We start from the raw sequence: 25,868 nt of genomic DNA on the forward strand, positions 1-25,868 counted from the left end.
CCAGTTATTTTAGCGACACAGACACAGTATTTCTTGCAACTTTGACAGGTTGCATGCCTTTTCTTTGGAAGACTGCATCCTGAGGCTCATTTTCAACACGCTCTGGGAACCAGCCAGGAATCATCAAATGCATTTCTGTGAGAGGAGAGCATCTAGTCACACAGCTAAGAGCAAACCTCAGGGCAGCAAGGAGCAGGAAGGGAGGGAGGCGCGGGCACAGGGAGGGGAAGGATCTGGAGTGCGGGCCTGACTCCTGACTGGCTGGAGTGGTTTTGGAGAAAGTCAGAGCACCAGCTGGCCAGTCGGGAGCTGTCCAACTTTTCAGCAGCTCTGAGATCCAGGTTCAGGTGCCAGGACTTAAAGAGCGGGCTACTGCTGCGAGACAGTCTGTACCTCTAGCTACCAACAGTCCCTAATCTCATCGGCCATGCCCTGAGGGACCAAGACAAGAGAGGGAGGAAGAAGAAACCGACCATCAGAGAAGCCGCACATCCGAGTCTCGGTTACTTGGAAGCAACCACCGCGCGCCTCTGCCTCGTCCACCCAGCAGGGATCCCTGTGGCGTTCAGTGATCGCACCGGCTAGCAGAGCCCCCTCTCGGTAGCCTGGAGCCTCTGGCCGCTACAAGTCGGAAGCTGAGCCCAGCCTCAGTCTCGGGAAGCGTCGGCAAGCAGTAGCCCAGAGGCGCTCGGGCCAGCGCGGTGGACCCGGCGGGGCAGCGGGGCGCGGAGCCGGCCAGGATGGAGGCAGAGGGCAGCAGCGTGCCGGCCCGGGCTGGCAGCGGCGAGGGCAGCGACGGCGCCGCCGGGGCCGCGCTCAAAGCCCCTAAGCATCTCTGGAGGCACGAACAGCACCACCAGTACCCGCTCCGGCAGCCCCAGTTCCGCCTCTTGCACCCCCATCCCCACCTGCCCCCGCCGCCGCCACCCTCGCCCCAGCCCCAGCTGCAGCCACCACCACCGCCCCCACTGCCGCCGCCCCCGCCGCCGCCCGGAGCTACCCGCGGTCGCTACGCCTCGAGCGGGGCCAGCCGCGTCCGGCACCGCGGCTACTCGGACACCGAGCGCTACCTGTACTGCCGCGCCATGGACCGCACCTCCTACGCCGTGGAGACCGGTCACCGGCCCGGCCTGAAGAAATCCAGGATGTCCTGGCCCTCATCGTTCCAGGGACTCAGACGGTGAGTAGAGAGTGTCCCCTCCCCCCCCCCCACCCCACCCCCGGGCAAAGGGTCGCCTGCCCTCTTCTCCAGTTCTCCCCGCTAACTGATCACCACCGATCTTGGAATCCAGGGTCAAACGCAAGAAACTCAGGGAGGGTGAGCAGGGGCGTGTCTGTCCTTGCCCTAGAACATACAATTGAGGTGGGAAATAGACCCGAAAGTACGGCATCGTTGTTAACTGGTGTGCGTGTGTGCGTGTGTGCGTGTGTGTGTGTGTGTGTGTGTGTGTGTGTGTGTGTGTGTGTGGTGTTTTACTGGTTTATTTGTGCCATGCACCTCCCTCCCCACACTCGTTTTCATCCCACCCCAGCAGTAAGATTAAACCTAATTCAGTTTGTGTCTAGTGGAGGGAGGGTGAAGGCGCGAAAGCTGGGGGGTGGTGGGGTAGGCTGCAGTGCAAGCCTGGAAAGCATCCATAAATCTGTCCACTCACTCCAGCAAGGAGGGGTCAGCCAGGCAGATCTGACTGGAGAGGGCACAGGGTATGGAGGAGACATTTTGGTCGCGGGATTGCGGCACATGGCTTGAGAACAACTCTTTTCAAGTCCAGAAGTAAATCGAACAGCAAAGGGGAGAACAAACACGTGGGTGACTTGGAGAGTTTGGAGCAAAATGTTCAGCAATCCTTAGGAGAGAAGGGGCAGGGTTGGGAGCGAGGGTGCTGAGGGAGTTACACCGCATTGGTGTGTGCTGGCGTGCATACACTCAGGGTTCGATGGTATCGGTGGTCCCCGAGCAACCCTTGTAAGAAATCGGCTCGTTTTAGTAGCAAGCAAGACATGGAGATTTGATTATAGCGATTTCCCCTTAACATAAAGTGCTCTGGGAGACAGGGCAGGGAAACCACATGTCAGCTGGGAGTTTTAATAGATGCCACTGAAATGAGTAGGGTAAAGGACAATTACAGTGGCTGAGCGATCACCTCATTCTTAACACAAGTGTGGAGATGGATTTTGGCCCTATTTGGTTGTAAGGCCATGGGATGGGTCCCTACACACACACAAACACACACACACACACACACACACACACGCACGGAGGGCAATTTTACATGGATGCCTACACAGAGTCACACAGGGATTTTAAAGTTACTGACCCTTTCCACTCTCGCTGACATAGTAAGACAGTCATGTAGCCTCAGTTAGGGGTAGGCACTGATGCCTCTGCAGCCAGTTCCCACACTGGACAATGGGTAATTTATACATGGGAACTGGGTGTGTAAACAGGAAAACCCGGGGCTGAGATCATGTGTCTAGCTCTTAGTGACAGTAGGTTGGATTAATCAGAAAATAATAATGGTTTTTCAACTGTATGTTTATGCGCGGATGTGTGCGTGTGAATATATCCCCCTGTGTGCTGTATTCCCTACAAAACAAGCTCAGCTAGCCAGTCAGTATCCCAACCTCCACGTGAGGCCATTCTCTTAGCTGGCAGGCATCGCTTTGTCCTTTCCTTCCTCACTTGCTTGGGTACCTTGTTGATGACACTGAGTCTGTTGGATGTGAACAATGGGAATTGTAGCTAACCTCTATTCAGATGGTTTTAAAGTTGGATGATTGATGCCCATTACAGACATTTACACATCAGCATACAAGTTTCGTCTTCATCCTCACACATGCGGCTTCACTCTTTCTTTGAAGGGATGGTCATCCTCGACAGTGCCTGAGCAGCACAGTATATGGGCCCATAACCACAGAATAGAGGCCAGGAAATTATCCTGCATATTTGACCTATTAATAGAAATGAAATGTGGTCCTTAATAAATATTAAACAAGAATATGCATTCTAGCTTAATATTTGGGTTGATTGCTTTTGTAGAATCTCTTAATTGACTACATTTTTAATAAAATACATTTGTTTTGGGAGGAGCTGGGAAAAATCAGTTAATTGGAATGGAAGCATTGTGTCATTGACTTGAGTTTATTTTATGCTATGCCCATACACTGAAATTCCTTAGTTGAACGGTTCAGAGAAAAATTAAGATGTATAATATTTACATGCTGCTTCTACTGTGGCTCATCTGATATATTATTGCCATTCTATTTATGGATTCATGATCAATTCTTTATATCACTGGCTGCATATTTCCTACATGTTCACACACTGATGTAATACTTTCTTGAGTAAAATTCATTTTGCAAATAAATGTGCTTCCAAAAGAGCACGGATATTATTTTAATTCTTTAGAGAAAATGATAGCAGTGCTTTAAAATTATTAGGTAAGCTTTACGTCTATTACCTTAGCTGGCTCTTCTGTCAATATCTCCATTTTATAGACAAGAACACTGAGCCCCAGAGGATGTAAGGAATTTTTTCAACATCACATAGAGACAGGCCAAAATTGAGACGAAAATGCAGGTCTCTTGATTCAGCTAAAGCCTTCCTGAAATAGATGTGCGTGGTTCCTGGCATAAGTTGACAGCTTCAAGAATATGTGAAGTCATGCATGAAATTTATATCAACTTATACTACAGGGTATATTCCCAATAAACAAAAAAGGGAGATATTTAAACCATCCTTAAAATGACAGCGTAAGCTTCTGGAAGCAATGGGGGCTTTTAACTTTTATTCTTAATTTGTCCTGTCCAAAATAAGCTGGTATCAGGCATCACACAGGGCAAACCTTGAATTAGCTGACTTTGCATAATACATACAATAATAAATATGAATTAGTCTTCAGAGACATTAAGACTAATCAAAACACTTCAGTTTGCTTTCAAAGGAAGTCAAACAAAAGAGGTACAAGTATACACACACACGCGCACGCACACACACACACACACACACACACACACACACACACACACTCACACCATGATATGAATAGGGGTTTAAATTGTGAAAGTTGATGTATGAAAAAAGCCACCATGTGAGTATTGGGAAGAATGATTACCTATAGATTACTAAAAAAGATATGTCTCTGAATAGCTATTTCTAGCATGTACAGAAGCATGGCCAGATGTTATCTTGACTTCAGTTTTGAACATCAATTATAAAATGTGAAGTAATGGGAAAGAGGCATCATTTTCAATGAAGAAATTTATATCAACAGGAAGGATGCAGATCTCAGATACTGATGGTCAATTCTTTGACTTCATGGGAAATATGATTGTGTCTAATGCATTTTGAATTAAGATGTGTCTAACAAGGTAGATTTGTTTATTAGTATCAAAATAAGATAAATTTTGAAGAATAAAATTTCCAAAGGTAATAAAAATAGGTCTTATCAAGAGAACTAAATGAAATAAAAAAACTAAATTACCCTATATGTTGTATATATCAGATTTGTTATTTTAAATAGGAACCCTTCAAATTACTGCAGCTGTTTAACGTAATTGATAAAAGCTCTCTCTTTGACTTCTCTTTACATAAAAAAAGTTTTATTTATCAGTAATGTATATTTAAAACTTTGCAATAGCTGTGAATTCTTAATAAAGAATAAGGATTGGATATTCCTTGGATTGGATATTCAAACATCGTAGGTAATTTTCTTGATTCTATAAGAACATTCTAGAAGGCAGAGATGTAAATATCATGAAGGTGACATTTGAGTTCGGAATGTTGGAGAAGAACAGCTCAAGTCTCTCATTACACTAAATGTAAATCTTTTAAGATAGGAGAGGAACCTTTGAACAGTCAATCTCTCAAGGCATTGGTGGGCAAGAGGAAGCTAAAGAGTGGGAGAGAACTTTAAAAAGGATAGGTAGACAGACAGACATAGGAATTTGTCTTACAAAATGAAATATTTGTGCAATCTTATCTTTTTCAAGTTTACTTCAATTGCTCACTTAGGAGCTGTAATGGGAAAAAAGGTGCCATTGTTCATAAACAAAGTAAAATAACTTAGTTAAACTAACCTACCTGAACACCACCCATCATTTACACTTGAAGAGTTGTGCCCCAATACAACTAGTGTATTGGCAGAAGCAGAAGTGCAACTTACACCTTCCATATCTCTTGACAATTAATTCACATTTACACATTGTGGCCATCTGTTTTGCTCTGTTTTGTTTCATTATGACACTGGGTCTCATGCAGTCTGGGATGGCTTTGAACTCACTACGCATCTGAAACTGGCTTGAGCTCCTGCTTTCCATGCCTGCTGAGATTACAGGCGTCCATCACCATACCTGGCTTTGTGGTCCCCATTTAACAACCGATGTTCTCATCCTCCAAGCAGTAGCCTAAAACTAAAACTTTAAAATTACCATGAAATTACCATATCGTACCCTTGTGTGTAACTGGAGCATTCAGCTGTGGGTGAAAGGGGACTTCAGAAAATATCTTTTCACTTCCCTTTGTGAAGAAATTCTTATACTTCAACCCACCCCACACCCCACACTGATAGATTGCTCGTTAGTTTAATGTGTGTTTAGAGAGGTATCTTGAGAAAGACCCCTAAACATTACATGAATTAATTATCTGAAAAGATTAATGCTTCTTAAATTATTCAAATATCTCGAGTCTAAAACAAAGTCTGTCTCATATCCTATTACTCAAGTTCACATTTAAAAACATACAATAGCATACAATATGCACATCTATAGCTTAAATTATGTAGTCCTAGCATCTATCAGCAACATTGCTAGGGGACTATAGCAAATAGCCCTGTATTATCTTCCAAAAAAATGGTGTGGTTATTTTTACTGCAAGTATTTTCTACATTTAAAACTAGGAATTTTAATTGTTTTTCCCAGAGAAGAGTGTATTTTACATTATAATTTTTAAAAGCTCAGTTACTAAGTTAGTATAACTCCATACACAAACATTTGGCATGAGTGTTCTCACACCATGTTAAATGTGTGAGAGGTTAACTGAGACTCAAGATTTTCTCTGATAGCTGCATAATCATTTGTAGTTACTGATCTATCTCAATGGATGGTGTCGCCATTTATTGCATTGTCTTAAGCCATTGATTCTTCTTGGATTCTTTTTCTCCCATAATTCTGGATGTTAGAGACCACTGAGATCTTCCAACTTGGCCTCTGAAGGGCAATGCCTCCCTCTTGATGCTTCTCCCAGTGAAGCATGTACATCACATTAAACATCGGAAGCGACCTATAAGTGACCTCCAGTTCCCATCTCACTAACCTCTGTTTATTTCTTATGCCAGACACCAGTCACATGGGATCCTTCTTTGAAGTCTTTTTTGTTTGTTTGTTTGTTTGTTTTTTTTTTTTTTTTTTTTTTTTTTTTTTGCTTGCTTGTTTTTTCGAGACAGGGTTTCTCTGTATTGCTTTGGAGCCTGTCTTGAAACTAGCTCTACTAGATCAAACTGGCCTCGAACTCACAGAGATCGGCCTGCCTCTGCCTCCCTAGTGCTGGGATTAAAGGAGTAGCTTCTTATAGCCTATGAGATAATACCTAAATCTCTTTGCCTGACTCTTTGGAATGTTAACCCTGTCTATCTTACTTACAGAAAATCTTACTACTCAAGACCTGCTTTCACCAAACGCATCAAACAGTCGAATCTTTGTCTAAGATAGTTTCTCCATGTGTTTAATACATTTTTCCCCCTGAAAAATGTTCTTCTAGCTCCTTTCCTATGGCCTGTATCACCTCATTTTTATCTCTTTTAAAGAATTAAATAATATATATTTAGTCCACTAAGGGATACTAGGCATGAGTGACAAAAATTGTCTCCCTCAGGGAAGGGCATACCATTTGGTTATCCAATACCAAATACTAAGCCCTGAAAACATACATAGAAGGAATATCACATGGGCTGAGAAGGTTATATTTAGGAATACATATGTGTATACGTATTTGAATTTGAGAGTGAGAAACGGGGATATATGGGAGAAGTTGAAAGGAGAAAGGGGAAAGGGGAAATTATATAAATGAAAGCGTATAGCAAAAAGACTATCTGATATATATTTATCACCCATGGGGTCATTACTACCAAAGAGAGAATAATAATCTTTTGTATACTACACTTCAGTACCTACCCATTTATGGTAATTATATGTTACCATAATTATGACTATATTGTCTTGTCTTTTGGGTATTTTACAACTTTGCATAAAGCATGGCTTACATGGGTGCTCAATAAATGACAATATTTTAACTGGAAATAATAGTGAGACCTTGTCTTTTTGGTTTGAGCTCTCTTTGACACGACATATTAGATTTCCTTAATAATATCTATGAAGCACACAGAGCCAATGATATTTTGCTCATTTCGGGGTTATGAAAGGAATATCATCTCTCAGAAAAAAATAGATGCATATCCATTTTCAAATCCAGGATTCAGACATGAGTTTTAAAAGCCCTCAGCTGATTATATCTTCATAATACTGATACCCATTGCTATATGATGAGAAGCAGCCTATGATTTAAAATATGAAGACAGAGGGGAGTTACAGTGACTATGAAGAGAGATAATACTTTTGGTCTACGTTGTGAATGAAAATAACCCTGAAAGAATCCCTCCCCTTTAATTTAGAAAGATGCCTATAGAGTCCATCTTTACTCCTGCATCAAAGGGTTCAGAGAATCTACTGGAAAGTGGCAGAGTTCAAGGATATGTTCCTCATGTTCCTGGATACACGAAAATTAAGACACTGTGCTTTAACTGAGTTGTTGACTTAATTCACTAAGGGAAAAGTTGTGAGAGCATCATATATAATTGGGTGATGACTCACACTAAGGTAGCTGAATGAATGTATGAATGGTCTTTATTTAAAAATGTATAATTATACAAATAGATATGGATTTAGGTTTTTTTAAGTTAACATATTCTCAATAAAATTTTAGGGAATTATTTCACTTTAAATTTGATTTAAGTATAAATGAGTAGTAAAGAACATATTAAGGAAAAGAAAAAATTTTGTTAACCAATGTGATTTCAGAACATATCATTTAGGCTAGTGTTTCAAGTGGTATGGCATTAATTCATAAATAAATTGATACAATTTTAAGAAGTCAAGAATGATACCCATGCATATATAAAATGGTAGAAACTGTTAGTACAGCATCCCAACTCAGTTTACTTATGGTAAATTAATCATGGTGTTCATTGAAATAATCATTTTACCTAACAGCACAAAACTAATATTAAACATAAATTAGGAAGATCAATAATAAAGTTATGAAAAGCAAAAGAAAATGGACAAAAGACATTAAAAGATAATTTTAAAGATATGTTAATGACATATTTAAATTTTTTCATCTGGATAACTATGAAGTAAAATTGAAAACTTACATGTTATACCATTTTTTATTTATCATTTTGTCAAGTGATGGGAAAATAAACAATTCAAAGGAACTGGAGGTATAGAGAAGTACCCATCTTTTTTTTTTTAAAAAAAAAAAGATAGTTTTTGTGTAGGGTGTAAATTTGAAAAATGTTGATGAGAAATCAAACATTTATCAATGCTTTGTGCACATGCCTTTGTCAAAATAATTCTAAGCTTGGGAATTTGACTTAAGAATATAACTGATTGCATGAACATCACCGAACATGATAACAAGCATCAGAGAATTATCAAACTGTCTTTCAATGGACAATTAAAATAAAAAATGATGTCATACCTGCAAAAAAAAAAAGAGACCGCTACATAAACAATAATTGAAAAAGTAGTGAAAAAAGTGTAGTGATAAACTCCATGTGTGAATGAAAACAGTTCAGACAGTAGGCCGCAGAATGTGACTCAAGTTAATCTTCTGTACTTTATGCATATTTATATTTACTTGTCTCTGTGCATGTATGTATGTGCTACTCACTCTTTTCTCTCTGTCTCTCTCCTTTGCATCACCTGTAGGGGCAAAAAGCTGCCAATTGTTTCAGCTACATAAGAAAGAGGTAGTTAGGAGGTCTTTGTTTTTATACTTTATGTTCTTTTCTCTTACTTTATTTCCTCTAAAAACGAGCAGCATAAGTGGCTTTCCCAATATGCAAAAATAATATATTCTTTCCCTTTGAATTTTCTACATGTTTTGGTCAATATATTTTTTTGTAACCTCCTTTTCTCCCTTGCTTCTAAAAATAAAATTGCAAAATAACTTAGAGGAAGGTAAAACAAAATAAAGACACTGTAAAGGAGGAAATAACAGCATGAAGATAATGTGCAATATGAAAGCAAACACACCATGCCATTGATTAATGAGTGCCAAAAACAACTCAGAGATTTGGTTGTGTGCTTCCTAATAGTGAATTCAAAGAAGAAACATCAGTTTAAGATGCACGTGTGCCAGTAAGTTAACAAATGAGTTGATTTAAGAAAACATTTTTGGCGAACTCCGAGAATTCAAAGAAATATTTCCCTATGGATTCTTACAAGAACACTATTTGATATGATGCACACAATTTCATCAGCTTCTCTACACTTCATCAAGTATGAATTAATTATGAATGTTGCTTATAGCTGCAACTGTGTTTTTATGAAGCTATATATTGATGTCCTGTTGTTGAAGACACTCAAAACCTACCAGTATTGGAGCCTCAGTTGGCATTCTTTTTATAAACCATTCATTTATTTATTTTTATTGTTTGATAGTTTCATTCATGCATATTATGTGTTTTGGTCAGGTACACCTCTAAAACCCTCCTCTCCAATACCTCAGCTATCTCCAATGATATTTCTTTTCCTCCAGCTCTGATTGTGCTGCTTGTTATATTAAAAGAAGATGGCTTGGGGCTGAGAAGATAACTCAGTTGGTAATGTTTGCTGTGCAATCATGAGGACCTGATTTCAGTTCCCAGGACCAAATAAAGAATCCAGTCATCATGGAACTCTTGTAATTCTAAAACTAATAAATAGAGATAGAAAGACCCCTGGGTTTCATTGGCTACCAGCCTAATCTAATTGAGGATGATCAGGCAAATGAACGACCTTGTCTCAAACAACAGGATATATGGTACCTAAGAGGAACAACACTTAATATTCACCTCTGTCTTTCATATACAAGGGTATGATTACACACACACATACACACACACATACACACACACACACAGAGGGAGAGAGAGAAATACAGAGAGAAATACAGAGAGAGAAGTAGATAATTTAGATACTTTTCTAGAGCTTGTATACTTCTAGACTCTATCTCCTAGAGGCAACGTTCATTTTTAAGTACCCATTCAGATTCCTGAGTTTCATTTATATGTCTTATTGTTTCCTTTGTCTTTCCAATTAAGTACTGTTTGTTTCTATGACACCCTCAACCACTACTTTTTGACCTGATTTATCTCTGTTAACTGCAGCTTTCAGGCATGTCTAACCTGACTGACTCAAGCTTTGTCCTGAATTAATATCAGCCAATCTAAATTCAGTCTCTTTTCATTGATGGCAGGAAATGGAGCCAAAGACATTCAGCTTGGCTGACTAGGTCCCTGATTTTCTGACACCATTTCTTTCCCCAAATATTTATAGGACTCCTTATTCTTTCCCCATCACTTCCCATTGAATGATCCAGATAAACTTATTACAAGATGTAACCCCAGTAAACATGGACCTAGGCCAATTAATTGTTAGGAGAATTTGCCCACAACCATTCTCTAAACACTAAGGACACATTTGTCTATTGTGATTGCTCCAAGCTCATAATAATAACATTATTCCTCCTCCCATTTTTGTTGTTATTTTCCTCACAAGTAGATGCGTTTTCAGTCTAATTGGAAATAATTTTGAATCCTTACAATATAATTTGATGTCTTCTTGATATACTTCTTTTTTGTCACCACTACTTGGATGCATTTTCATCATCTGAGGTCTTTTACTGTGTCGAGGACCAAGTTCTCATCTATTGATCATTGCCCAGGGGGCTTCTACTACTCAGAAATCATGAGTGTTCTCAACATGGAAGTTTCAAGATATCAACCGAAGAAAGATCATCCAACTGAGAAGCAGCTGATGTTCTTACTATAATTTTTTGAAAACTACTAAACAATATAATAATAGCATTCAAGAAGAATATATGCCTAAGACACAACTATCTATATTAACAACCCAGAAATGGCCACAAACACAAGGCAAATTTGCCAGTGACAATGGGTCTTTTTGTGAATAAGAATGTAGGCATGGTTTCACTAGAATAGACATCTATGGGTGTTAGCTGGTGAATCTTCCCACAGAGGAGCCCATGTGTGCTTTTCTTCACTTAAGATGTTAATGAAAACTTTCCACCCTTTAGCTTTGATGACCCATTCATTCCTCAAATCTGACACCAACAAACATGTTGACAAAGCTTCCTCAGGTCCTCCAAGCCTGTGTAGTTCTCCTTTATAGCATCTGTGATATCATAACTGTGTGCTTAACTTTGTGTTTATCTACTTAATACCAACACATTTTAACAAATGATAAGCCCCTGTCAAGACAACTATCAATCCTGTTTCCATCTAAGCACAGCATCTTCCTTCCACTTGCACGACAAGAATTATTAAATGAATAAAACCTAGGGTCTATAAGATTACATTCTTCATGAAAGCAGTTACCTGTTACTTTAAAGAGAAATAATTGCAAATTCAGGCAGCCTTCCTTCTGAGGGTTATTTGTAAACAGTTAAGAACTTACAGCTTGTTTTATGGGGAAGGCATTGGGTGACAGCAGGGACAGGTTCTATCTGATAGTAGAATAGCACTTTTGGAAAGATGCCTGGCAAAGGAGAAGTCAGTGAAGCAGTGACATTGTAGATCGCCAGGACTGCGCTACTGTGGAAAGAACATGAAAATGAGGTACTAATTGTATGATACTTTGTTTGCACGGTGATTTAACTTAGTGCCAATCATTTAACCTCTGCTTACAAATTAAAAATACTTTACTTCAGATTCTTTGTTTCTGTTTATCTGGGTCAAACAAATGCGAGGTTATTTGGGATGGAAGATCTTATAAAAATACATTCTTTGTTCATCACCGAATAGCCAACCAAATTACATAAGACTTTCACAACAGCGGGGCAAATGATGTGTGTCTACGATTATTCTGACAAACGGGTGTTCCTAGCTTCACAAGGGTTTTTAATCTACGCCTTTACATGACTGCATGAGCAACTGGTGTATAAGCCAAGCAAATTCAACATGAGATATTTTAAAGAAGTGATCTGTCTAAGCTAGATTGTGGGTTTGACAATATTGATATAGAAACTCCATTGAAAGTGTTGTAACCTACAGAAAGTTTTGAAAATATCTGAACCCAAAAAAAAAAAAAAAAAAAAAACTACCGAGGATACGCTATCTGTGCAAAAGTAAAGTCGCATTCCAGCCTCCAAATAGTTTGGCAGCCTGTTTATTGCTTCAGATAGTCTTTTGTCTATTTTTTGTTTTGTTTTGTTGTTTTGGTTTTTTGTTTGTATGTTTGTTGTTTTTCCAGACAGGGTTTCTCTGTGTAGCTTTAGAGCCTGTCCTGGAACTAGCTCTGTAGACCAGGCTGGCCTCGAACTCACAGAGATCCACCAGTCTCTGCCTCCCAAGTGCTGGAATTAAAGGTGTGCATTAACACCTGGCTCTTTTGTCAACTTTTGATATGAGAGTTTAATGTAGTTAATGGTTTGGATCTTCTCACTATGATTTAAAAAAACCTACCTATAAAAACGAATAAAAAGAAACTACAAGTTTAGAAGACAAAACTGAAATACAGTAATTTTCTATTTAAATGTTCACAAACTGTTAGTTCATAGTGGGATTTCTCTGTGAGCTGACTGATTAAACAGTAGGCACAGTGAAGTAGATGGCCAAAAGCATAGGGCTCTCCTATCAAATGGTGTATTTCTATGAAACTGCCCAAACAGTTCTCCAAACAGTATTCAGCATGTGCTGTGTAGAATGGGCCAGGAGACTGGAAGAATTGGTTCCTTGATTTTCTTCCATATGTCAGAAAGGCACTGGGATTTTAATCAGGAATGTTCCATAGCTTGTTTTGAGACTTAAAGCTCATTTAACAGGCACAGGGAGCAGCAAATGGAAAGAAATTGGAAGTGTCATCTAGGTGTCCATTGCAAGAAACTAGGTAAGATCCAAGACTGCTAATATTAGGTGAGCAAATGAACTGAACAGAAGACTGCCAAGAAATGGCCCATAAGTATTTTTTACAGTGTTCAATATCCTTAATCATCAAGGAAATATGGACTAATCTACTTGGAAATTCTAACTCTGCCCAGTTTGGGTAATCATCACTATAAAAACAAGAGACAACAACAACAAAAAAAATTAAAAGAAACAAGAACACATGCTGCGAAAAGACACTGTTACGTGGTGTCGGAGGAGTGCAAATCAGTGCAGTTACAATGGAAGTCAGTGTAGATATTTCTTAGGAAATTAAAAATAGATTTACCATATGATTTCTGCTTTTGAGCATATGCCCAAAAGACTCTATATCCTACCACAGAGATATTTGCATATCCATGTGTGTTACTACTCTTCAAAATAGAAAGGAAGTTCCTAGAAGTCCATCATCAGAAGGCTAGAAAATGAAAAGGTGGTAGGTACATACATTCAGCCATGAAGAAAAGTGAAGTTTGTAGGAAAATCGATGGATCTCTGGAAAGTATTGAGTGAGGTAGCCCAGACTCAGAAAGACAGATATCACATGTTCTCACCAGTGTGTTAACTCTAGCTTCAAATTTTTCCTATGTATATTAATGGGGCATCATGGACATAAAAGCCAGAAGGAAGGTCTTGGAAACGGAGGATGGGGAGGGTAAAAAAATAAATAAATACGTGACAAGAAAACATACAGAAGCATGGGGTAGAGTGGAGGAGGCTCAAGCAGCGAGAAGGCATGAGCAGGGAGAGGGACAGGGTATTATGAAAGTGCTGTAAGGAAACCTGTTAGTTTTTATGCTAATTTTAAAGTGAAGGCATATAAAGATTCAATGAAAGCTAATGATGTAGAAGGAATGATGGCAAAGAAGATATGAGTTTAAGAAAGAGTTCACAGCAGAAATAATTTTTGCTAGCTGGTGATTTAATACTATAAAATAACAAAACCTATTAGCTGCATTCAAGGAAAGTATGATTAAAGAATCATAAGTATCTGGACACCAAAGGAAAACAATATTAATTACCTTTTGGCTTCTCTGCAGTCATTGTAATTGCTAGTTTACTTTAGTGGCGCGCAAATCTGAAATATTAACCAAGCCAAATAATTTAAAAGTATTCAACTTCAGTTGAATTTTTCAGTGCTGTTGTTGTAGATGGAAAATTATGCCATTGCACTAACTAGAAGAAATGCAGTTTTATTGTGGGCACATAGTTGCATGTATTCCAGTGCAGACCACTACAGATTAATGCGTTCCTTCACATTGGTTTTTCTGACCTCCTTTGAAAGTGGTGAAGAATAACATGTTAATTTATTTCTTCTTTGGAGATCACAGAAAGCTTACTGACTATGGTGTATATGGTGGTGGGGTCTATCCCCATCTATCCAACTTTTGTCTTCTAATCAACTATTTCTATACCCACCAATTCCAGGAAATCCACAGACAATAGTGTATTTCAGCATACTTTCGAAACCTTGCCTAAGTTTTCTCTCCTGATCATCAATTGGACTTTGTTTATGATATATAACAATGGCTATTATATGCCTCCATATAATTTCAAACTATACTGCTAACCTTTGCATTTGTTATACCGCATATTGTAGACCTACCTAGCACTCATGCTAAGAACAACATTCAATCCTACAAACACCCTCTACTTTTTCTTTGCTTTTTTAGTTCTGAACAACCGTATTCTCTAATATGGCTCATCTCACAAATCATTCCAATAAGCAATTCCTTAATTTTTCATTTTCTTAGTATTTAAGAACTGCATTTAGTATGTCAAGTTTTAAATACACTGCAAACAGATTATTTGCATGTATTTTCATACATTTTTGGTTATTCGTTTATATTGATTATGTATTTATCTTCACATCACTATTGGTTCATAGAGCAATCACTATGAATATATACATTTATTTTCTTCTTTGTTATCCGTCTTTCTGGTCACCTTGTTACTACTAGGATACATACACAACAGCAATTTTGCATGTCAAAGACCAAAGAGCTTTTATATCTTTCTAGAAAATATTAGGAGCATTTATCAATGAATATCTAAAAGGTATTTCTAGAGCATTTTAGAATGTACTATTCCCCCCCAAAAAAAATAATCTTCCTAAAACTTTTATGTTAAAGAAAAACACAATAATTGTATTATAAAAAGGTGTGTCTGGTGAGAATATGAAGGAAAAGAAGGAGTAACTGAAGTCTGAAGAGGGAGCATCTAGCTGAGATATTGGAAAAGCAATTCAGGAGAGGTGACAGACATCAGGGCAAGCTACAACATCTAAAGAAACATGACTGATATTAACAGGGAAAGTCAGTCCATTCTTTGCAGCCAGTCAGTCAGGAAACGGTAGATTGGTGAGAAAGAGCAAGAATATTTTCAGGTACATACCCTGCCACATGGGTGATATTGTCACCATACCAGCTGAAGGGGGTTGGTGAGTTTGCCTTTGCACATACAAACAGAAATGTTACATAGACATTTGTCATCAGCTTTGCCACGATCACTGTCAACATCATGATCACTGTCTTTTTAGCATCATCATTTCTTGATCAACCGGTCTGATAGTCCTAGCAGTTTTATGTAGATCACACATGTCCCATCCTTTTAGCAATCAAGCATTCACTGTTAGCAATATACAGTCGTGGAAACTGATGGCATACAGAACATACAGATTTATTTATAGGTCAACTCTAGAGACCTTCTAAATCCAGAGTTCTGACTCTTCCATCATGTCAGATCTCAGGGCTCAGAAGAATAGAATAATGGTATAAATGAGTTGCAAAATTACTGGAATACAGTAAATATCAATAAAAATTATCCATGCAGAGGAAGCTCAAGGATGGAAACCAGACGAATGCCAACATGTGGGATACAAGAAAGAAAAGAGGAGCCAGTGACAGATCCTAAGGAGCTTTCAAATACTGTGTTGAAAAAAAAAATGGCCAGGGGTGGTGGGGAGGGGTTAACACAAATCCTTCTTTGTAGTCAAGGGAAGTTAAATCTGGACAAGGAACAAAGATGAGTATATAAGAAAACAAGCTTTCTGCCATGATGTGCGTATCGATGATAGAACAGAGGCGCTGCAGGTGCTCCCTCAAGTATTTACATTGGATCTTTCATCGGTGGCATACAGAAAGGGAGGAGAGGCACCATGTACCAAGGAATTTCCTATGCTGTGTTTTCACAGCCTGCTTACTTACAAGGTTGGACTTCAGCTACGCTACTCCTACAGAGCTGCTCTTTCTCAAATTAAAAGCTAAACACTGAGACTGAAGAGCCTTACTTTTCAGAATAGTGCTACATTTGCTTTATCTTAACCTCATCTGCTTGACAAAGGGAGGAGAGGCTCCAAAAGTCCTTGAAATGATTGAATGCTGAGGCATAGATTATAACGAAAGTTGACAATGAGGAAAATAACTCAATAATATGATATTGTTACTTTTCCCATCAGACATCACTTTGGACTCTATTATTAATTTTATGCTTTTTAATGATTAAGAAGTCAAAACCAGTAGGAAGAAAAAGGAAAATATCTATTTCCTTTCTCAAAAACCATCACTCCAGGATTACTCTTTCTAGTCATATTAGGACCGTCTCTACCACTAGGACACTTTTTTTTTGGCAATTGGCATTCCCTTCTGGTGCATACTAGAATTTTCCAATGTTTATATTTTACTTTTTATTCATAACATGCAAAAGCAATTGATGTGATAAAATATCGCATCATATGATTGAGATAGATTTGTTCTTATGTTACCTGAAGATGCTGAGAGTCTGAGTGGTAAGACAACAACTGAAATCAGTATTTCATGGGACTTACTATAAGTCCTTTTTTCTAATTACTTAGACTATTTTGATATTTATATTTCAAATTTTTTGCTTATTTAGAAACATTCTACTGTCTTGGACATACTAGCATAAGATATTAGTTTCAAAAACACAGAGTTCAAAGGCCCTGTGAATGACATGCCTTCCTGTTCTGCCATCATTTATTTTATTGCTACTGAACAGTATTTTGTGTGTGTGTGTGTGTGTGTGTGTGTGTGTGTGTATGTGTGTGTGTGTGTGTGTGGAAACACATATGTATACATGCATTATTATAGAAACTTCTTAAATGATTCTCTCCCCTTCATTTCTGCACTTTCTGCAGTGCATTGTGTTGAACTATCTCTGTGGAAGTTTTCAAATTGCCAGTTTTAAGTACTTCTGTCTCCAGGAATGTCATAAGAAATCCTTTATATTTTCTCCTTCCAGATTTTTGGCCCGATCTAGGCTTCTGCATGGCTGGCATGGCAAATCCCACTGCTGTATCTGGTGAGCTGTGCAGTTAGCAGCCTCAGCCCAGACCCCCACTGCTCAGCTGACTCCAAATGGGAGTGTGGCCTTAAAACAAGCTATGGGGTAACACATGATCACCAGATTGCTTCAAGATCTGCCCAGTCATCCCCCTCACTGTGTTAGCCTTTAGAAATCTGTGTCATTTGGGTATAGAGTATGAAAAGAATTGTCCCTTGATCTCTGTTTAAATTCTTGGAATTTTCCCTTCTAAATCACAGGGAGTTGGAATTGGACTCTTACGTTTTGGACTGGAGCAGCATGTTTCTTTAAATCTCACAGGAAAAGGCAAAAAATGAATATGAGCAGTACAGGACTAGTAATTCAGTTCCAGAAATGTCCCTTTAGCATCCCATGTGCAGATTAGCTGCTCAGACATGGCCACTTTGTTTACAGGAATATCCGGAGGTGGGAGACAGTCTCCAGCACTATTTTGGAACTGAGCTGTAGGTGTAGAGGTGACACATAAGAAAAGGCTTTTCCTTTTCAGTGTAGAGACTGGAATTCTAAGTCATTTCACACTTGCCAGCAGGGGGTTTCTCTGCTGATCTGTTTTTGTTTTGTTTTGATTTGACGGTTATTTGTTTGCTTGCTTGCTTGCTTGCTAGCTTTGAGACAGAGTGTCACATAGTCCATCCAGGTTGGCATAGTGTCCACTATGTGTCTGAGGCTGACCTTCAAACAATCCTCTTTACCTAACCTCTCTGGAATTATAAGTGTGAGCCACAATGCCTGACTTGTCTCCACTGATCTGTATTACTCACTTAACAAAATGTGAAAATATTCCCTGTTGACAGCCAACTCTATTTTGTTCTAATCTTATTCACTAGCTGCTGTTGAGATGTTAGCGTCATTGCTGTAGAAATCTGTGTATGTTCCCTGAAATTAAGGTCACTCAGCAAGCTTTAATTCAGTGTTAATGGACAGAGTGAATCCTGTTTCATGTTTCTGCAATTAGAGGGAGAAGACACTGAGTGGTGGTGGTTCATGCCTTTACCTTTAATCCCATCACTTGGGAGCCAGAGGGAGGTGGATCTTTGTGAGTTCAAGGCTAGCCTGGTCTGCAGAGTTCCAGGACACTCTACTACACAGAGAAACCCTGTCTTGAAAACAAAAACAACAAAAAGAAAGAAAAAGGAGAAGGAATCTGGAATAAGGTTCGCCAAAGCAGATCCTTTCAATAATTATTACTATTTTGTCTTCCAAATTCTGGTTGACCCAAATTACTATTTTCAAATGAGTAAAACAGTAGTTTTTGTATGTATTTTTCCCGAATAGAAAGTTAGAAAAAATACAGTTTTACCTAATATCTCCAGGTAATCAGTTTTATTTTTTTTCTTGTGAGAATTTTTGCCGATTAGAGGGCTCTTATTTCCAAATTACTGTTTTCCTGCATTAAAAGATGATGCTAAATTTTTTAAAGTATCATTGCTCTGCTGTAAACCCTAACATGCATTTCCATTGTTCCCAGATGTAATATGAGTTTTCTTGCCCAGCAGACCCTATCACTGCTTCAGCCACAAATGAACATGCAGACACTATATTAATTATGAAACCGTTAGCCAATGACTAGCATTTCTCATTGGCTAGTTCTAGCTCTGTCTTAAACATTAACTCATTTTTTAATCAATCTAAGTATTCCCATGTGGTCTTCCCTTACCAGAGAAAGGTCCCAGGGACCTGTTATGCCTTTGACATCCTACATGGTGACTGACTCAGCATGTCCATAGAGAAGAGAAGAGAGCAATTTCCTGTTTGCCCCTGCTTATATTCTGATTCTGCCCAGCTACGTCACTTGCTCCCTGTATGTACAGACCTCCAGACCTCTATGGTTAGCTACTGGCAATTTCAATCCCAGCTATGTCATTTCCTGGGATCACATGACAATTCCTCTCTGCCTACACTTCCCAGAATCTTCCTGGTCTCCTAGTCCCACCTATCTTGCTGCCCTCTTGGCCAATAGCATTGTTTTATTCATCAACCAATGAGATAAACATATACACAGAAGAACATTCCCCATCATCCAGGAGAATGTTCGGGATGTGCAGATGCAGTCATACTCTCTACACAGGCATATTGTCTCAATACTTTTCTTTCTTCTGCCATTTTCTGCTATCCATTTCCATTGCTCTGTCTCTGCTATTCTAGTCAACACCTCCAGAACTAACAGAGGACTGCAGTCTCCAGTGCCTGTGGAAAATTATGGGCTGGGAAGTCATACGTAGGAGTTATTGCTGATGAAGAAGAACTCATGGGTATCAGTAGAGATGGATCTTTAGTGGGAGTAGAGTCGAGAGGAGCTTGCAGAATTTGATGGCTAATTTGTTAGAAGGGTTGAAGTGCACTAAGTGTCAGTGATGATTCTGAGGTATCTAGTAGACCAAATGAATGGGTTTGCCTTTGTCCAAGATACATGGAACAAAACACAAAAGAAACTTCGAGATGAAGTTAATGAAAGCAAGTTTTCTCTTTCTCTCTTGATAACAGATTTGAGTAGTTTATGGATTTACTTGCATGTATGTGCATTTCTGGATTCCCTGCACATTTGATCAGTTATACACAGGTACCAAAGTTGTATTAAGTGTACATCCTATGAGATGGCGCTCTTTCTCTAGTGCAGAGCAGCTTTATAGTAGGTTTCTTAAAAATTGCAGCACAGTACATTATCACAAAATTAGTATGTCTGTTTCCTTGGGCCATTGTACTACACTGACATTAACTGCGTCCCCTTTCAAAACTTCACAAAGCTTCACCCAAAGTAGTAGGCAAGGCTGAGCTTGTACATGGGGTAGCCGTTCTTTCAAACTCATGGTCCTTGGAACTGTATGATTCATGGAAGCTTGCTGCTTCAAGATCAGAACATAAACAGACTCTGACTCTTCCACTTTTATTTGAAAAGCCCATCGGCTTAGAACAATCCTATTCAGGGTGACTATACCTTGCGTGCATTTAAATCCAACCAGTTAAAGATCTGAAGTGTAGTTGACCAATCCTTCACTTTTTCCAAATTCCGTTATGTCAAAGCAAAATATTAATCCCATAAATACTCAAGATCAGGAGATAAGGGGATACATCCCTGCTAGGGTCACACCATAGCTACACCTCATATTTACATGTACATAATCGAGTGGATGTTGGCATATGTAGATAACAAATTGAAAATTCTGTATGATGTCCTAACATTAGACTTCTTGTCTGTTCCTATTCCTTGTGTTTGTTTTTTCCTGAAGTTTCTCAGGCTCTTCTAATCTCATTGTTAAATATCCATGCTACTGTCCTGGCTTCACCTTTCTTAGACAAGGGACCATTAAATTTTCTCAGGAATGTACTTTTCAATATAATTTCCTCATCTTGGCAGCAATGGTGAGTGAGCCTTTAGTAAATCATTCCAGAATGAGCTTCGGCACCTTGGAGTGAAGCCATGGCCTACATGTGGGATGCCACAAACCTGAACTTTGTAATGTAAACTATATTAATAAGATAAATATAAAGTCTCCTCTTAGGCACTCATTTAAGCAAATGAATAAATGTGTGGTGTTTTTTGATTTCTGCAGTGGCACAAATAAATATTAACCTCTTCTTATCCATTAACCCTTTAGTAAGATTTAAAAAAAAAATTGTTGGTAACAAGATTTTCACATGGACTTACTATTAAACCCTTTATATAGTATTTAGACTTCCTAGAACTAAAAGTAATTTTTTTTTACTTTGTGTATATTTCTACATATCACTCAACAAAAGAATTAGTGTTGGCTTAAGGATATATTTTTACATAACCAAAATGTTCATTGGCATGAAGCAGGAAAGGAAATACACAAGAGTCATCACAGTTAATGCTCCTAAACCCACATTCTTACTCTGACAGCAAAGATTAGGGCATTTTGGCAACTTAATTTGTTCTCATTACAAGAAATATACTGGTTCTTTGGGGGGAACACTGTGCTTATGGGTACTGAGGTAACACCACACTGTTTACCATACCCAACTTTGTGGAAATTTAAGATAATAAAGTCAGCATTGTTCCATGTAGCCAGTTGGCAACAAATCCAGACACATCTGAACTAGAACTTTTTGTTACGTTCCCCTTCTTAGGAACTGAGTGAGGTATGAATGTTGAAGCTAAACCTAGGCAAGTGACCCAAGTGCTAAATTATTAAGGACCCAGGACAGATAGTTCTGATTGATAACTGGTTCTTGGATAAAGCCCTTGCCATTCAGTGATGATAACATTCCTTAGATATCTCAGTTAAACGTGATAAACACTTCTCCCTGAAGCCTAGGCAGCATTTGGGAAGGAAACTTGCAGTGAAATTCTCCTTGAGGAGGTGAAACTACTGACCCAGATCAAGCTAAGGTCTTTGAATACCCAAAAAGCATGTGGAAAGGGCAACTTTCAGGTGGGAATAGTGAGGAAATTAGCCATTAGGTTAGACACAGGCCTCATTGCCTTGCATTCAGTAAGCCTTCAGTAAGATATACCATAAGGATATGTAATACCTTTTAACATCCCTCTGCTTCTGTGACTATAAATACCCCGTTCCTGGCCATCAGCATGAAAGAATCTGCTTCTGTGACTTTGATCTACAGTGAAACTCTACCTTGCACTTTCTGTACTTATTAACTGGGAAATATTCGTTTATATACCATATAATATTTAAATCTAATTAAACATAGTTATCGGCTTAAACATTTATCATTGCTATTTTCACATTTTTATCAGTTATTTGATAATTTTGTGCAATGCATTTTGATCATATCCAAACCCACACACACTCCACAAAGATGGTTTTCCCCCAAAACCCAAGTTTTACCCTCATTTTTTTTAAATCCACCAAGTATAAATTGTGCTGTTCAGACACTCCTGGTTGTGTGATCAGTGTTCCAGAGACTACACCCTTCCAAAATCTGACTCCCTTTCCAGCCCTACCTTCCATAATATTCTCTGAGCCAAGCCCTGGGAAGGAAAGAGAATGATCTAGATGTCTCTCCTAGGTTTGAGTGTTCATATTCCTCACCTTGACCAGTTGTGGGTATCTGTGTTATTTACCATCTACTACACAAAGACATTCTGTAATGGGGGGGGGGTTGGGGGAAGCACTGAATTATATAATTAGGAACTAGTTTAATGTTATGCTATTTAGCACAACAACAGTAGTTGCCCCTCCCTAGGGCCTATGTCCAGTTCATTCACAGCTTCTGAGTCCCTATGTAGGTGCCAGTGCCAGATATAGATTCCAACTTGTGAGGCAGGAGCTTGGTTCAAGCATAAAGAGACTGGTTACTCCCGTGACATTTTGTCATTGATGCACCAGTGGACATGTCCTAACAGGATGGCCATTACTATAGCATGCAGAGCTTATAGCTGGATAATACTGATTACTTTTTTCTTGTATAGTGTGTATAGCATCTTCCAGCACCAAGACAGTTAACCTGTCAGGATGAAGCTTCCAGGTCAGGACCAGCCTGATTTCTCTGTGTCCTCTGACTCAATTGTGTATTATTTTCTAGCAATTGGGATTTACCATCAAGTTCTGTAGGGTAACCAAGAGTAATGACTATTACCTGTAATAGTTTGGGGATGTCACTACCCAGCAAATTTAAAAGAGGTAACACTTTATTGACACTGAGGTTTTAATCTGCTATCCTGCAGTGTCTAATAGAGGCATTTTTTTAAATCCTAAAATATTTTAAATCATTCCTGGCTTTCTTAAATGTTTAGTACATTATTATCTCTAGTCATCTTACCATGCATCTCCCCCTCCCATTCCTTGCCTATCCTGCTAGTCTAATCTTAAGTTCTAGATGTGTGATCAACTTATCACATTGTATATGCAAGTAAGACATCTTGGACTTGTCCTTTGCCTAGAGAAGTGCACTTAATATGTCCTCCAGTTGCATCCCTGCCACAAAGCACAAGATTGTGCTCTCATTTATAGCCAAATAATATTTCATTGTGTGTTTGCATAACGTTTTGCTTACCTCTTCCTCAATGGTAGACACGGGTTGTTTCTATCCCTTAGCTGTGGTAAATAATGCTGCAATAAACATGTGAGTTCCGATGCCTCTTCAACATAACGATTTCATTTTGAAATATGCCCAAATATCTAGTAGTGGGAGTTCTGGGTATTATATGGTGAGTGTATTTTTATTTGGGGGGAACCCCATTTTCTATAATAGGTCTAGCAATCTACATTGAACCAACAGGGCTCAAGATTTCATTTTCCTCCTCATCCTCATCAACACTTCTTTGTTGTTATGGTTTGGACCTGACCATTCTGACTGGGATGAGATATGTGCATTTCCCCAGCGGTGATTGACTGAGCAATTCATCATATATTTGTTAGCTGTGTGTATGTCTTCTTTTGATAAGTGTTACTTTGGGTCTGATATCCATTTGTATTTTGGGATATTTCTTTTCTTTTGGGATTTTATTGCTTGCTTGCTGTTGGGTTTTGAAGTGTTTTACCCATTCTACATATGAACCCACCGGCAGAGGTATGGTTTTTAGGTTGTCTCGTTCTTTAGTTACCTCCTTTCTTGTGGGAATGCGTTTGAAGTTAGATGCCATCTCATTTGTCTCATTTTGCTTTGATTTTCATCCTTCCAAGTCTTACCTCCCCCCCCCCGCAATCCTTGCCCATGCACACGTCCCAAAGCACTCTTACTATATTTTTTTCTGCTTGTTTTATATTTCACATGTAAGAATTTAATCCATTTTAAGTTTTGAAGACAGTGATCTAGTTTCATGTGTTGTCATGAGTGACAGAAACATGTTCTTTTCCTTCCCACTGAACATTTTCTCAGAGGAGTTAACCAGACACTAATGCATGTCATGTTGCAGGAGACGAAATACAAATGCAGTTCCAACCTAGCTGTCTTCTATTGAGCTAGCAAAATAGGAAAACCTGTCAGTTTTTTTCACTTTTTGTTATTTTATGGGAGGATTTTTTTTTTAAATTGTGGTTACAATTGGTTTTGAGAAGGAACTTGGAAATAACTATTCTAGATTTTCTCAAATTTTAATGGTAGACATTTTACAGAAACTAAAAGCTTTGAGTTATATAATTTTGAGGGCATAAAGAGATTCAGGGGCCAAAATGATTGAGAAATACTTTTCTAATTCATTTCATTGACACAATTTTCCATGAGTTTGTCATGTAAGTGTTTTCGAAAGCTTTTCTTCCCAGAGTTTCATAGAAGATCTTTTGGCCAATTGACTTGAATAGCTAATACAAGCACTTGAATAAAAATCTCTTCACCATCAAGAGATTTTTCGTGCACAGTACACTCTCTTCCCCGCTCAATCTCTCTGGTCTCCAGTTCCCTTTCCTGAAGGCAACCTCTAGTCTTGCATTTCCTGACAAGAGAACATTTGTTTACTCAAATCCTGGTACATGATCCACCCTGTTTTGCTATCTGCTCACTTCCATTAATAACATCACAAGAGGCTGTTTCCCGTAGATAGATCTGCCTAACAATTGTAGTGTGCTCCACACAGGGGTGTGACATCATTTCACTGGTCTCCTCCCTGTGACCATTAGCCTGTTTCTCAGCATTGACATTGCATGCAGAATTGCAGTGACTAAGCTTGGCCTTCATTATCTGTTCATATAAAATAAGTGTATTTTTAATTGACCTCAGAGGAAATATGTACTTTAAATTTTGAACTGGGCCTTTCTGCCCTATAATCCAAGTTTCTGGGTCAACTGAGGCAGGAGAATCACGAGTTCAGGGCCTGCTTGGGTTATAAAATGAATTAAAGGTCACTCTGGGTTTTAGGAACATGTTTTAAAACAAGAAAAAAGAAAGGACCGAGGATAAAGCCAAGTGGTAGAATGCTTGCCAAGTTCATATTTCAGGAACACACAAAACAACTTTTTAAGTATATACTGTTTAGTTAAAATACATCAAGTTTATCCTCCTGTGACTACTTCTAGTTTCAAAGCATTTTATAGTATGATACACTAAGGTATGTTTAATATTTGCCAGTTGGGTCAATGACAAATAATGCCTGATTTATTTTCATGTTTGGCTCCTCTTGGTTACTATTGTTGTTTGTTTGTTTGTTTGTTTTGTTGTTGTTGCTGCTGCTGTTGTTTTTTCAAGGCTGGATTTCTCTGCGTATCAATCCTGGCTGTCCTGTCCTGTGCAGAACTCACTCTGTAGACCAGGCTGGCCTTGAATTCACAGAGCCCAGCCTGTCTCATCCTCTTTCTCCTGAGTGCTTGAATTAAAAGCCTGCACAGCGACTTTTCTTTTTCACTGAGGCCCATTAGCTTCCAAAATCAAGTCCTTGGGTTGAACACGATGAATGGAAATCTTGAA

The 25,868-nt window shown here is 38.8% G+C and overlaps 1 protein-coding gene across 1 annotated transcript in view; it reads left to right on the forward strand.

Annotated features, from left to right (window-relative positions):
• Nucleotides 1–415: 415 nt before the first annotated feature.
• Pde4d (phosphodiesterase 4D) overlaps nucleotides 416–25,868 on the forward strand; it is a 792,225-nt gene continuing 766,772 nt past the window's right edge. The window contains exon 1 of the mRNA XM_051182906.1: nucleotides 416–1,180. Within this exon, the coding sequence (XP_051038863.1) occupies nucleotides 741–1,180 (440 nt within the window). The 5' untranslated portion in view covers nucleotides 416–740. The remainder of the gene's footprint in view (nucleotides 1,181–25,868) is intronic.

This window comes from Phodopus roborovskii, unplaced genomic scaffold (assembly GCF_943737965.1).
Source record: "Phodopus roborovskii unplaced genomic scaffold, PHOROB, whole genome shotgun sequence".
In the NCBI taxonomy this organism is placed as follows: Eukaryota; Metazoa; Chordata; class Mammalia; order Rodentia; family Cricetidae; genus Phodopus; species Phodopus roborovskii.